The sequence below is a fragment of the Oncorhynchus keta genome, chromosome 37 (assembly GCF_023373465.1).
Source record: "Oncorhynchus keta strain PuntledgeMale-10-30-2019 chromosome 37, Oket_V2, whole genome shotgun sequence".
Taxonomy (NCBI): domain Eukaryota; kingdom Metazoa; phylum Chordata; class Actinopteri; order Salmoniformes; family Salmonidae; genus Oncorhynchus; species Oncorhynchus keta.
In genome coordinates, this window is record NC_068457.1 from 21,795,107 (window position 1) to 21,807,133 (window position 12,027).

General features: G+C 43.8%; 1 protein-coding gene across 10 annotated transcripts in view; it reads right to left on the reverse strand.

The window, feature by feature from the left end:
- The window catches only part of LOC127906122 (poly(rC)-binding protein 3-like), a 36,054-nt gene that overhangs the window by 9,007 nt on the left and 15,020 nt on the right, over positions 1-12,027 (reverse strand). For 9 of the 10 annotated variants that reach the window (XM_052499727.1, XM_052499726.1, XM_052499722.1 and 6 more), the window contains exons 4-7: positions 1,580-1,753; positions 1,322-1,345; positions 1,147-1,188; positions 908-1,024 (exon numbers count right to left, since the gene is read on the reverse strand). In XM_052499727.1, the coding sequence (XP_052355687.1) occupies positions 908-1,024; positions 1,147-1,188; positions 1,322-1,345; positions 1,580-1,591 (195 nt within the window). In that variant the 5' untranslated portion in view covers positions 1,592-1,753. The remainder of the gene's footprint in view (positions 1-907; positions 1,025-1,146; positions 1,189-1,321; positions 1,346-1,579; positions 1,754-12,027) is intronic. The other variant, XM_052499724.1, reaches the window with a different exon arrangement.

Here is a 12,027-nt window from a genome sequence, read left to right on the forward strand (position 1 = left end):
CAAGAAGAAAGCCATTTCTTAAAGATATCCAAAAAAGTGTTGTTTAAAGTTTGCCACAAGCCACCTGGGAGACACACCAAACATGTGGAAGAAGGTGCTCTGGTCAGATGAAACCAAAATGGAACTTTTGGCAACAATGCAAAACGTTATGTTTGGCGTAAAGCAACACAGCTCATCACCCTGAACACACCATCCCCACTGTCAAACATGGTGGTGGCAGCATCATGGTTTGGGCCTGCTTTTCTTCAGCAGGGACAGGGAAGATGGTTAAAATTGATGGGAAGATGAATGGAGCCAAATACAGGACCATTCTGGAAGAAAACCTGATGGAGTCTGCAAAAGACCTGAGACTGGGACGGAGATTTGTCTTCCAACAAGACAATGATCCAAAACATAAAGCAAAATCTACAATGGAATAGTTAAAAAATAAACATATCCAGGTGTTAGAATGGCCAAGTCAAAGTCCAGACCTGAATCCAATCGAGAATCTGTGGAAAGAACTGAAAACTGCTGTTCACAAATGCTCCCCATCCAACCTCACTGAGCTCGAGCTGTTTTGCAAGGAGGAATGGGAAAAATGTTCGGTCTCTCGATGTGCAAAACTGATAGAGACATGCCCCAAGCGACTTACAGCTGTAATCGCAGCAAAAGGTGGCGCTACAAAGTATTAACTTAAGGGGGCTGAATAATTTTGCACGCCCAATTTTTCAGTTTTTGATTTGTTAAAAAAAGTTTTAAATATCCAATAAATGTCGTTCCACTTCATGATTGTGTCCCACTTGTTGTTGATTCTTCACAAAACAATACAGTTTTATATCTTTATGTTTGAAGCCTGAAATGTGGCAAAAGGTCGCAAAGTTCAAGGGGGCCGAATACTTTCGCAAGGCACTGTATGTATGCTAGATACCTCTTCAAACTTGTATGCGATCATGGCGAAGGCCTTGAAGATGGCATCTGTGGGTCCGGTGATGGTAACTATCCGCTCTGGGCAGTTTCCCTCAGAGATGTTGATGCGTGCACCGCTCTGCGGGTCAAACAGTAGACACAGTCAGAGAAATAAAGGAGATCATGAAGTACTAAATGGAATACTATCCATTTAATAATATCCATTCTTAATCTGGGTAAGGTGCATTATGGGATACATACTGCACTTACCTCTTCACGCATCTTCTTCACTGTCTCTCCTTTCTGAAAAGACAGGCAGCAGACAGACAACAGTTAAAACATCGGAGAGATGTCACATTAAAAAAAAATGTACTTGTCTTGAAACAGTTTTGTAATATTGATACGATTGTGATGTGTTTATGAACATGATAGTTACCTTTCCAATGATGCTTCCAACCTCCTGTAAACAGAGGTTCAACAACAGTTAGCATCAACGTCCAACTCAACACATGACAGAGACTATCCCCAAAACCTTGAAAAGCGACCTCTAATCGTCCCTCAGAACCACCAGATCTAAAACACTTGATATGCAGTAACCTATCCAGCCCATTCAGCCAACGGTGGTCGTGAAGGAAAGGAGATAAGGAAAGTAAGCCATATGAGAGTATTGGAACCCAGCCGGTGTGTACTGTACCTTGCCGTGCATCAGAAGCCTGATGGTGAGGGTGACGTTGAGGCCTCCTTCGCCTGGCTGCTGCACCTGGGTGGTTCCATGTTGGGATTGGATGTGAAGGAAGGGGTGTGGTCACGTAGAAGAGGAGTCCCAGGGCCAATGAGAGTGTGATGCCACAGCCAGCCAACCAGTCACCTGCAAGACAAGAGGGATGAGACACGACCACTCAATATTAGGCCCACTGGAAACAGAGGTACCAAACTACCACTGGATAACATTGATGGATATCATCTTTGAATGAACCTGCTCATGAATACCATTCGAGTTCTGTTCAGACAGGACAAGTTTTATAGACTGTGTGAGTGGCAGACAGTGCTTTAACTCTGGAGGACAATCTTTAACTCTGGGATCTTAATTTGACCTATATTGTCGCAGCAAAATAATCCTGCAGCAACAGGATTTGAATGTTTACTCCATAATGTTGCTTGATCCGTGGTTAGGCTATTAGCTGGCCAAAAGTGGCCTACATGAAAAGTGCAATAGTGTTAATATAAGTGTGTGATGGTGTTGGTTTTCAGTGAATTCATGTAAATTACGAAACTCATCCGCATTGAGCAACAGAAGGGTGATCAAATTAAGATCCTCCACCTGTACATCATAAAAATATAGGGACAGGGAAGGCCATAATCCCTGAACCCAGAACTAAATGAGTAGCTCCATTTAATGTTGTTTGACCTTTTTATTTGATTTATATCCATACAAAGGATCCTAATTCATGATTTCGACTGGCTGAGAAAAGATTTCCCGTTCTAGATCTATGGATATAGAATGTGAAGTCGTTCATTCTAAATGTTCCGTTGCCATGATGGCTGGCAACGTTCTTATTCATTGCTTGCTAGCCAACCACGGCTAACACAGTCACGTCAAACCGTGCAGCTAGAATAACAGCAACGTTGCTGCATTCAATTTCTTTGTATGTATCCATAAAAACGATGTTTGATTACGACTGGCTGAGAAAAGATGTCCGTCCTGACACGTTCATTCTTAATAGGACAGTGGAGATCGAATTTCAATATTGAAACAATGTTGCAAATGTCAAGAGACAGACAGCGATGTTTGGACAAACCCCTGTTGTTATAAAACCCAAATATTAAGCTAGAAACATGGGGGGAAAAATGTTAAGATGCTTTTTGCAGTGGAAACCAAGTTAATGAATTGGCTGGCTGGGCTGATGAGACACTAGATAGAGAGAGAGATTTCTCAGATTTCTCAGATGGAACAGAAAACAAGATGTCAATTTTTACGTCATAGGCTTACCCCTGCTAAACTGTTTGTTCGTGTATGGCTTAGAACACATCTCAACCAATCACAATGCTTGTTTTGACCAACCCGTTGTAGAAAGAAAGAGCGAGAACCAGAGGTTGTATGAGAGGCCAAACGGAGAGTGGGAGGCCACGGGAGGTCTCTGAGATAAGGGAGGAAAGGGTTCTGCAACCAGCTGTCTCTCTCCAATCTCCCAGAGGTCAGATTACATAAAAAGCCTTAATCCGGGTTTAAGAGCCAGGCCAGTGGTGCAGGTCTGCCACAGGGCCTGGGCAGGGACAGAAATAAACCCACTAAAACCAAGTGCAGGGGGGAGTGGTAGGCTGGCTGGGACCGTGGCACAATGGACTGCTGGAGCCAGGGGTTACTGGGGTTATTTGTGGTATTTTGGTGATAGAACTAGATGAGAGGATGTAACCACTCTCTGTGGTATTGTAATAAACATACTGGTTTATATGTAGCTACCACATCTGGTCTTCGTGAAGGCATATATGGTGATGGAAATGCCTTGGAATTGGGTTGAGTATTTGAAGCATTCTTCAAAAGGCGGCATGCAGAATTTTTACATGTATTTTTATTTCACCTTTATTTAACCAGGTAGGCTAGTTGAGAACAAGTTCTCATTTGCAACTGCGACCTGGCCAAGATAAAGCATAGCAAACAGACAACACAGAGTTACACATGGAGTAAACAATTAACAAGTCAATAACACAGAAAACAAATCATATAGACTCCAATCAGGTCCACACCTCCTGAGAGCCGTCATGTGTGGCTGAAATGAGAATGTATTTTCTCTCGTGTGCCTGGTGGTGTGTTTGAATAGCTCTCCTACCATCCACCACCTTCTCCCTCATCCACTGCAGCACAATAGAATTAGGTCACAGACTCATGATTCATCCATGCCCCATCCATGCCTTCCAGTCAACTTGCTTTTTATTTCAAGAGCTAAATATTAGGCACCATTCTCAGACGGAATTCTATTTGAGACAGCGGCAGCATAACATGTGCCTATTGTGTCCCTTGGTTGAATAATATTTAATTTAATCCCAAACCGTTCACATTTGAATCTGAGCGCAATCAGTTATGTATTAGAATCTATTAGTAGGGTATGCAATTCAGGACACAATACCACTGTATTCAAGAGTGAGGCAACAGAGTGAAGGTTAATAAATGCGTCCGACCGAACACTACATTATCAAAACCAATTGTCTGCATTCGACCAATTGTGTTTTCAAGTTTATTTTCAGTGCTCTGGACAATGCACTGTATGTGTTGACCATTCTCAATCCTCTCTGTTAACAGAGTTATTACATCAACAAGTTGGAAATAAAGAAAATGGGAGATAGAGAGAGAGAAAAAGAGAGATCGAGAGATAAAGAGGTAGAGGGAGAGAGAGAGAGAGAGAGAGAGAGAGAGAGAGAGAGAGAGAGAGAGAGAGAGAGAGAGAGAGAGAGAGAGAGAGAAAAGAGGTAGAGAGGTAGAGGTAGAGGTAGAGAGGTAGAGAGAGAGAGAGAGAGAGAGAGAGAGAGAGAGAGGGAGAGAGAGAGAGAGAGAGAGAGCAGTATTTCTCGTGACATCTGATGTAGTTAGTAAGTGGGTCAGAGAGAGCTATGTTGAGCTGCAGAGCTGCTGGCCTCCTCCTCTATGGTGCTTTGCTATTGAATTAATCACGCTTTACGCTCGGGTGGACAACACCGTGCACAAAATGGCTCTTCCTTTTCTTTCATCTCTCCTTCGTCTGCTGCCCTGCCTGCCCTCAGCCCAGTGCAGAAAAGACAGCAGGCTGCAGCATCACTCCTGGAGAAGAAGCTTTACATCTGCCTGTCTTTCTTTTCATTCCTTGGCTCTTTAATGTAGAGCTAACAATGGAGGATGCCTCCTCTTATGTAGAACCACTGGACTGTGAGTGACCGAGAACAATTGACTAAATATGAAAAGATAGCTGCCTTCAGTATCTGAAGGGGGTGGGCAGGAGAGAGCTCTGAATGAGTACAGTCACGGCCCCCTCACTGAGACAGGTGAGACTTAAATAGAAGTGACGCCATCACTGATCACCTGAAATTATTCTGTCAGCAGCCAGGAAGGAAAGAAGAAATGGAGAGAAAGGTATTTGGGAGAATTGGGTGACTGACATACAGAGGCCGTCCAGATGCCTTGATTAGTGCTGGGCAAAAGAAAGGAACGCACTGACTGGAAGTGGATCAGCACTGCAGTCTTATCATGCACTGTACAAATGAGCCAGCAATTTTCTCTGCAGTGTTGCCTCACCTTATCCGGCCTCACCTCTGCCCTTCCCTGCTTCCGGTCAGCTGTGTGTGAGTTGGTGCATGTGCATGTGTGTGAGTTGGTGCATGTGCATGTGTGTACTGTATGCTTGCTCAAGCTTAGACCAAAGAGAACATGCAATCAGCATCTTTAAGATTTCCTTATTAAGAGATTGGAGATTGTGTTGGAAAATGTGTTTTGTTTGAAAATCTCCACAAAGTCAGAGACTGATTATATGAAACATCAACCCAAAGGCTCTTACAGGGCACGTGAGAAAAAGACTGAGATCTGGAGGAATGGGAAAATGGAGGACAGAACTTGCAGTATAATCTCGGCCAAAGCCCCGTCATCTGTTCCATTTTAATCCACCGAGCTAGAGATATGCTGTTATGATTTTGATATAAACCCCTCCATAAGCATACCTTTGTGAGCCAAAGCAGTAGAGAGAGGGAGACCACTAAACTGAGGGTGACTCAAGACGTTGGCGGCTTTTCACAAGCAGTGCACCCCACATTCATATACTCTGTATGTTGGCCTGCTCCGACTCTAATTGACCCCGATTCTACAAATGACCTTTGAGCTCAATCATAGTGTAATTAATTGAGCATGCGTTAACACACAAGCAAACTAGAAAAGGGAATACATATGTTACGCATGGCACACAAATCGTAGCTGCATTCTCTTTGGTTGGCCACGTTTGCTGGCAAAGATAAGAGATGAGTGACGCAGCATTGTAATCTGTTATGAGGAGCCAAGAGAAACGTCAGCCAGGGGATCCAGTCCATTCGACATTCTGAACGCACTAAACAGACTTTTCATTAGGAAAATAGCTGCAGTGAACTACTCACTAAAAGCAAGTCAGCACCCTCAAATAGCACCGATATGCCCCGTCAATCACCGTTGACCTCTCACCTCTCACCTTTTAGACGGCCTGTGTTGAGCCTTAAGGATGTCCTATGTATCCTCAATACCATGAGGACGTCACAGAAGGAAACCCCATATGAAGAACTCCATCTACTTTCATGACTCAGGCAGAACCGTCTCCTGCATGACTGAGCCTGTCACTAAAATCATCATTCTACTTCTAATAGATTGGAATGCTGGATTCAAAATGCCCTGCTGTCAGTAAGTAAGGGCCACAGTGGACAGCAGAGAAGTACATGTTGATATTAGATATTCAAGTTGAACTTGTGTTGCTGTTGGAAAATAAAATAACCAAATATACTTGTTGTTGTACTGAAGGGGCCAGAGACAGAATTGCACCCACCCAAGTTGTCAGATCTTCCTTTGAAAAAGAAACTCTTACATGGGGGACAATGAATATAGAATAGAATAGAATAGAATGTGTTGTAGATGCAGGACACTGAGAAGTGAGCAGCAGCTCTGGTCTCATCTGACGCTAACTAGGCTTTGGTTGCAGTGTGATTGGAGGGTGGAGAAGGGGGAGGTGGGGAGGGGGCGTCTGTGGTGCTGAGCGAACGGCCTTCCTCTCCTCTACCCGGCTGTGACAGTACACTCAAGAGCTGTCACTCTAGATCAGCCGCCCCTGCGCTGAGACCTCAGCCTACATCACAGTCAAAACAGGGGCGACCACTCACTCCCTCGCACTGAGTAGTGCCCTCACCAGGCAAGGCGACACTGGAGAGAAGAGAGGGTTGGGGCATGGGTGGCCCCAAAAACACTTGTCCATGTCCCCTAATTAGAATCAATCACAAAATGGGGTTGTAAAATGTGCCATTGCCTACGACGGGATAGAGAATGTAGACCCGTTTTGCGTTGTAGCATTACCATGTTGTACTGTGGCTGTGGTGGTAAAAGAAGAGCGGGCGGTCGGCCATCTTAGATTAGCTTGTCACTAAGTCAAGGCTCCTCTGAATGAGCATGCATGGATTTACAGATCACAGTCATGTTAAATGGATCGAGTGTAAACACATATCTTTTTTTATCATTTTGAAATTCTATAATATCATTTTTGATCGTAGTATTTTTACTTCCTTGATAGATCACAAGGATATTTAGTTTTCTAAATTCCAATACAAATATTAATTTGATCATTTCAACAACAGAACATAGTGCCAGCCTTCGGTATTGTTATTTGAGATGTCGATTATGCAATATTTGATCTTTTTAAACCTGTCCTGACCATTACGGAGGAAACGTACATTCCAACGATTTGGTGCTTCCTTTGTTCAATCCCACGGTTCACATGAATTAGTGATAATGACAAATGACACGTTGACTGTTCCTACAGACCAAAAACACCATCAAGAGAGCTAATTTGATAGTGAGGATGATTGGGATAATGGTCGTGAGGACTAGATACATCCATCTCATGGGCTATCAGGTTCTGTTACCATTCAGTGTGGACAAGGTCAGCGGAACCTATCGCAATAGAACGACGCCACTTCTGATCTGCAAAACATCACAATGTCATTAGAACCCACCTTAAAGGAACAATTAACCGATAATTCCATTAAACAATTAGCCCCAATGTATACGATCACAAGGGTGAGTCAATAGCAGGGAACATGGAGGGACCACAAAGAAAGGGGTCCAACCAACCAACAAGCTAACCGGCGATTCTCAAGGGAATACAGAAATACTTTCACAGCACACACATGGGGTCGCAACACCCTTTGTATTTGCCTAATGAAGGACACACTAAGAGCAACGGCTAAAACAATGGAGTCAGATCGATGTCCACTGTATTACAAAACAAAGGGGTTTCAAATAACGATGGGATTGAGATAATAAACTCGCAACATGTCAACGGCTGCTGTTCCCGCACCACTTAACGATAACTCTACAGACATTCATTCATTATTGAAGACATTTCCCAACTCAACATTGGCCAATATCTCCTGCTGCCAGTTTAAAGCCAGGAGACTACCCATGAAGCCTTTTTTACACATGGTCTAACAGTAGCCTACTGTACGTACATATGATACAGTCAATTGTACTATTTTACAATTCCACCATATATGTTTATAAAAATAAATGCATATTTGAATAGTAACAATATGACCATTGGACTCATCAGAGGCCTTCCTCAAACCTGATCTAGAAGCTGAAAAATAGGCATTACCTTCGTGCAGCGTAAAACAGATGGCGACCACTTTCGACGTTTCGCAAAAGATTAAAAAAACACAGAAGGAAAATGATTTTTCCCTCTCTCCTTTGCTATGCCCAGTCTGGATCGGGATATCTGATTGGTTGGAAAGGCCAAATCACATGGGCGAGACAGAGAACCCGTGACCCCTCTGTAAATAAAATGACGAAATGAAACAGCCTTGCATCCTAGCCGGACAATTTGTGTCAGTGTGATACCCTGACTACACTGACGATGTTGTGGTCTACTGTAAATAGGCTGTATGATGAGGAGGGATGGGGTCACCATCCCCCCCCCCGACCCCCAAACAGAAAACAATGGGGGTGCCTAGTGGCACACTGGCATTGGGGCATGTCTACAGAGGCGGGGTTTCAAAGTCTGCATAGCCACCCCCAGGCACTCGCCTGTCCTGTAGGTCAATTGTTCCAACTCACCAACCTACCAACCCACCAACTCACCAACTCCCCACCAACTCACCAACTCACCAACCCACCAACTCACCAACCCACCAACTCACCAACTCACCAACCCACCAACCCACCAACTCACCAACCCACCAACCCACCAACTCACCAACTCACCAACCCACCAACTCACCAACTCACCAACCCACCAACCCACCAACCCACCAACTCACCAACTCACCAACTCACCAACCCACCAACCCACCAACTCACCAACCCACCAACCCACCAACCCACCAACTCACCAACTCACCAACCCACCAACCCACCAACTCACCAACCCACCAACCCACCAACTCACAAACCCACCAACCCACCAACCCACCACCTTCTTCTCTTGCTGATCATGAACACAACACCCAAAGTATTTTCAGATACAACAACCGCCACGGAACGCCAGCACAAACCCACAGACCCCCAACGTCTGTGACAAGGGACTACCAGGGTTAGTGGTTGGTTTGTGGATTGGGGTGGTGGTCTGTGACAAGGGACTAACAGTGGTTGGTTTGTGGGTTGCGGTGGTGGTCTGTGACAAGGGACTACCAGGGTTAGTGGTTGGTTTGTGGGTTGGGGTGGTGGTCTGTGTGCCCTGGAGGATGAGGCTGGTAGAGAGATGGCGATGCAGAGATCAAAGCCCAGACCCCACATCACATGTCTGTCGTAAGATCCAGCCGCCCTCGAACCAACCTGGCTCCTCCCGGCTGTCTTTTAATCTGCGTGTGTGTGTGTGTGGTGTTTGTGGAATTACAGGGAGCTTTAGAGGCATCCCGTCCAGATTATCAATCCAGCTAAAATCAACCCGGTGTCAGATGGACAGTTGTGCAGGGACCCCAGCAGCACAGACAGAATGTAGGGTTTAGGGGGTGGAGGGTTTAGGGTTTTAAGGGGTGGAGGGTTTAAGGGAGGCGATGTGGGCTACGGGGGTACAGGCATTGGATTAGGGGCAACACAAAAAATGAGGAGTGTGTCCCACCTAAATTTGAATTGTTCAGAGGGAAGCAAGAAGCATATCTCGGTTTATATATGTCCTCTTAAACACTCAACGTCTATCTATCTATCTATCTATCTATCTATCTATCTATCTATCTATCTATCTATCTATCTATCAAATTAAATTATCTATCTATCAAATTAAATTAAATTCAAGGGCTTTATTGGCATGGGAAACATGTGTTAACATTGCCAAAGCAAGTGAGGTAGATAATATACAAAAGTGAAATAAACTATAAAAATTAACAGTAAACATTACACATACAGAAATTTCGAAACAATAAAGACATTACAAATGTCATATTATATATATATATATATATATATATATATATATATACAGGGTTGTAACAATGTACAAATGTTCAAATGGTTAAAGAACACAAGGAAAAATAAATAAGCATAAATATGGGTTGTATTTACAATGGTGTTTGTTTTTCACTGGTTGCCCTTTTCTTGTGGCAACAGGTCTCAAATCTTGCTGCTGTGATGGCACACTGTGGAATTTCCCCCAGTAGATATGGGAGTTTATCAAAATTTGATTTGTTTTCGAATTCTTTGTGGATCTGTGTAATCTGAGGGAAATATGTATCTCTAATATGGTCATACGTTGGATAGGAGGTTAGGAAGTGCAGTTCAGTTTCCACCTCATTTTGTGGGCAGTGTGCACATAGCCTGTCTTCTCTTGAGAGCCAGGTCTGTCTACGGTGGCCTTCCTCAATAGCAAGGCTATGATCACTAAGTCTGTACATAGTCAAAGCTTTCCTTGAGTTTGGGTCAGTCACAGTGGACAGGTATTCTGCCACTGTGTACTCTCTGTTTAGGGCCAAATAGCATTCTAGCTTGCACTGCTTTTTTTGTTAATTCTTTCCAATGTGTCAAGTAATTATCTTTTTGTTTTCTCATAACTTGGTTGGGTCTGTTTGGTTGTGTTTGTGAACAGAGCCCCAGGACCAGCTTGCCTAGGGGACTCTTCTCCAGGTTAATCTCTCTGTAGGTGATGGCTTTGTCATGGAAGGTTTGGGAATCACTTCCTTTTAGGTGGTTGAAGAATTTAACAGCTCTTTTCTGGATTTGGATAATTAGTGGGTATCAACCTAATTCTGCTCTGCATGCATTATTTGGTGTTCCACGTTGTACACTGAGGATATTTTTGCAGAATTCTGTATGCAGAGTCTCAATTTGGTGTTTGTCCCATTTTGTGAAGTCTTGGTTGGTGAGCGGACCCCAGACCTCACAACCGTAAAGGGCAATGGGCTCTATGACCGATTCAAGTATTTTTAGCCAGATCCTAATTGGTATGTTGAAATTTATGTTCCTTTTGATGGCATAGAATGCCCTTCTTGCCTTGTCTCTCAGATCGTTCACAGCTTTGTGGAAGTTACCTGTGGCGCTGATGTTCAGGCCAAGGTATGTATAGTTTTTTTGTATTTGTGGTCCTGGCGACTGGACCTTTTTTGGAACACCATTATTTTGGTCTTACTGAGATTTACTGTCAGGGCCCAGGTCTGACAGAATCTGTGCAGAAGATCTAGGTGCTGCTGTAGGCCCTCCTTGGTTGGTGACAGAAGCACCAGATCATCAGCAAACAGTAGACATTTGACTTCGGATTCTAGTAGGGTGAGGCCGGGTGCTGCAGCCTTTTCTAGTGCCTGCGCCAATTCACTGATATATATGTTGAAGAGTGGAGCTTAAGCTGCATCCCTGTCTCACCCACGACCCTGTGTGAAGAAATGTGTGCATTTTTGCCAATTTTAACCGCACACTTGATGTTTTGTGTACATGGATTTTATAATGTCGTATGTTTTACCCCCAACACCACTTTCCATCCATTTGTATAGCAGACCCTCATGCCAAATTGAGTCAAAGGCTTTTTTGAAATCAACAAAGCATGAGAAGACTTTGCCTTTGTTTTGGTTTGTTTGGTTGTCAATTAGGGTGTGCTGGGGAAAAAAAGACAATTTGACATTTGCTCAGTACATTGTTTTCGTTGAGGAAATGTACGAGTCTGCTGTTAATGATAATGCAGAGGATTTTCCCAAGGTTACTGTTGACGCATATTCCACGGTAGTTATTGGGGTCAAATTTGTCTCCACTTTTGTGGATTGGGGAATCAGTCCTTGGTTCCAATTTTTGGTGAAGATGCCAGAGCTAAGGATGATGTTAAAGAGTTTTAGTATAGCCAATTGGAATTTGTTGTCTGTATATTTGATAATATACATAATATACCGGGGCAAACTACCTGCCCTCCAGGACACCTACACCACCTGATGTTACAGGAAGGCCATAAAGATAATCAAGGACATCAACCACCCGAA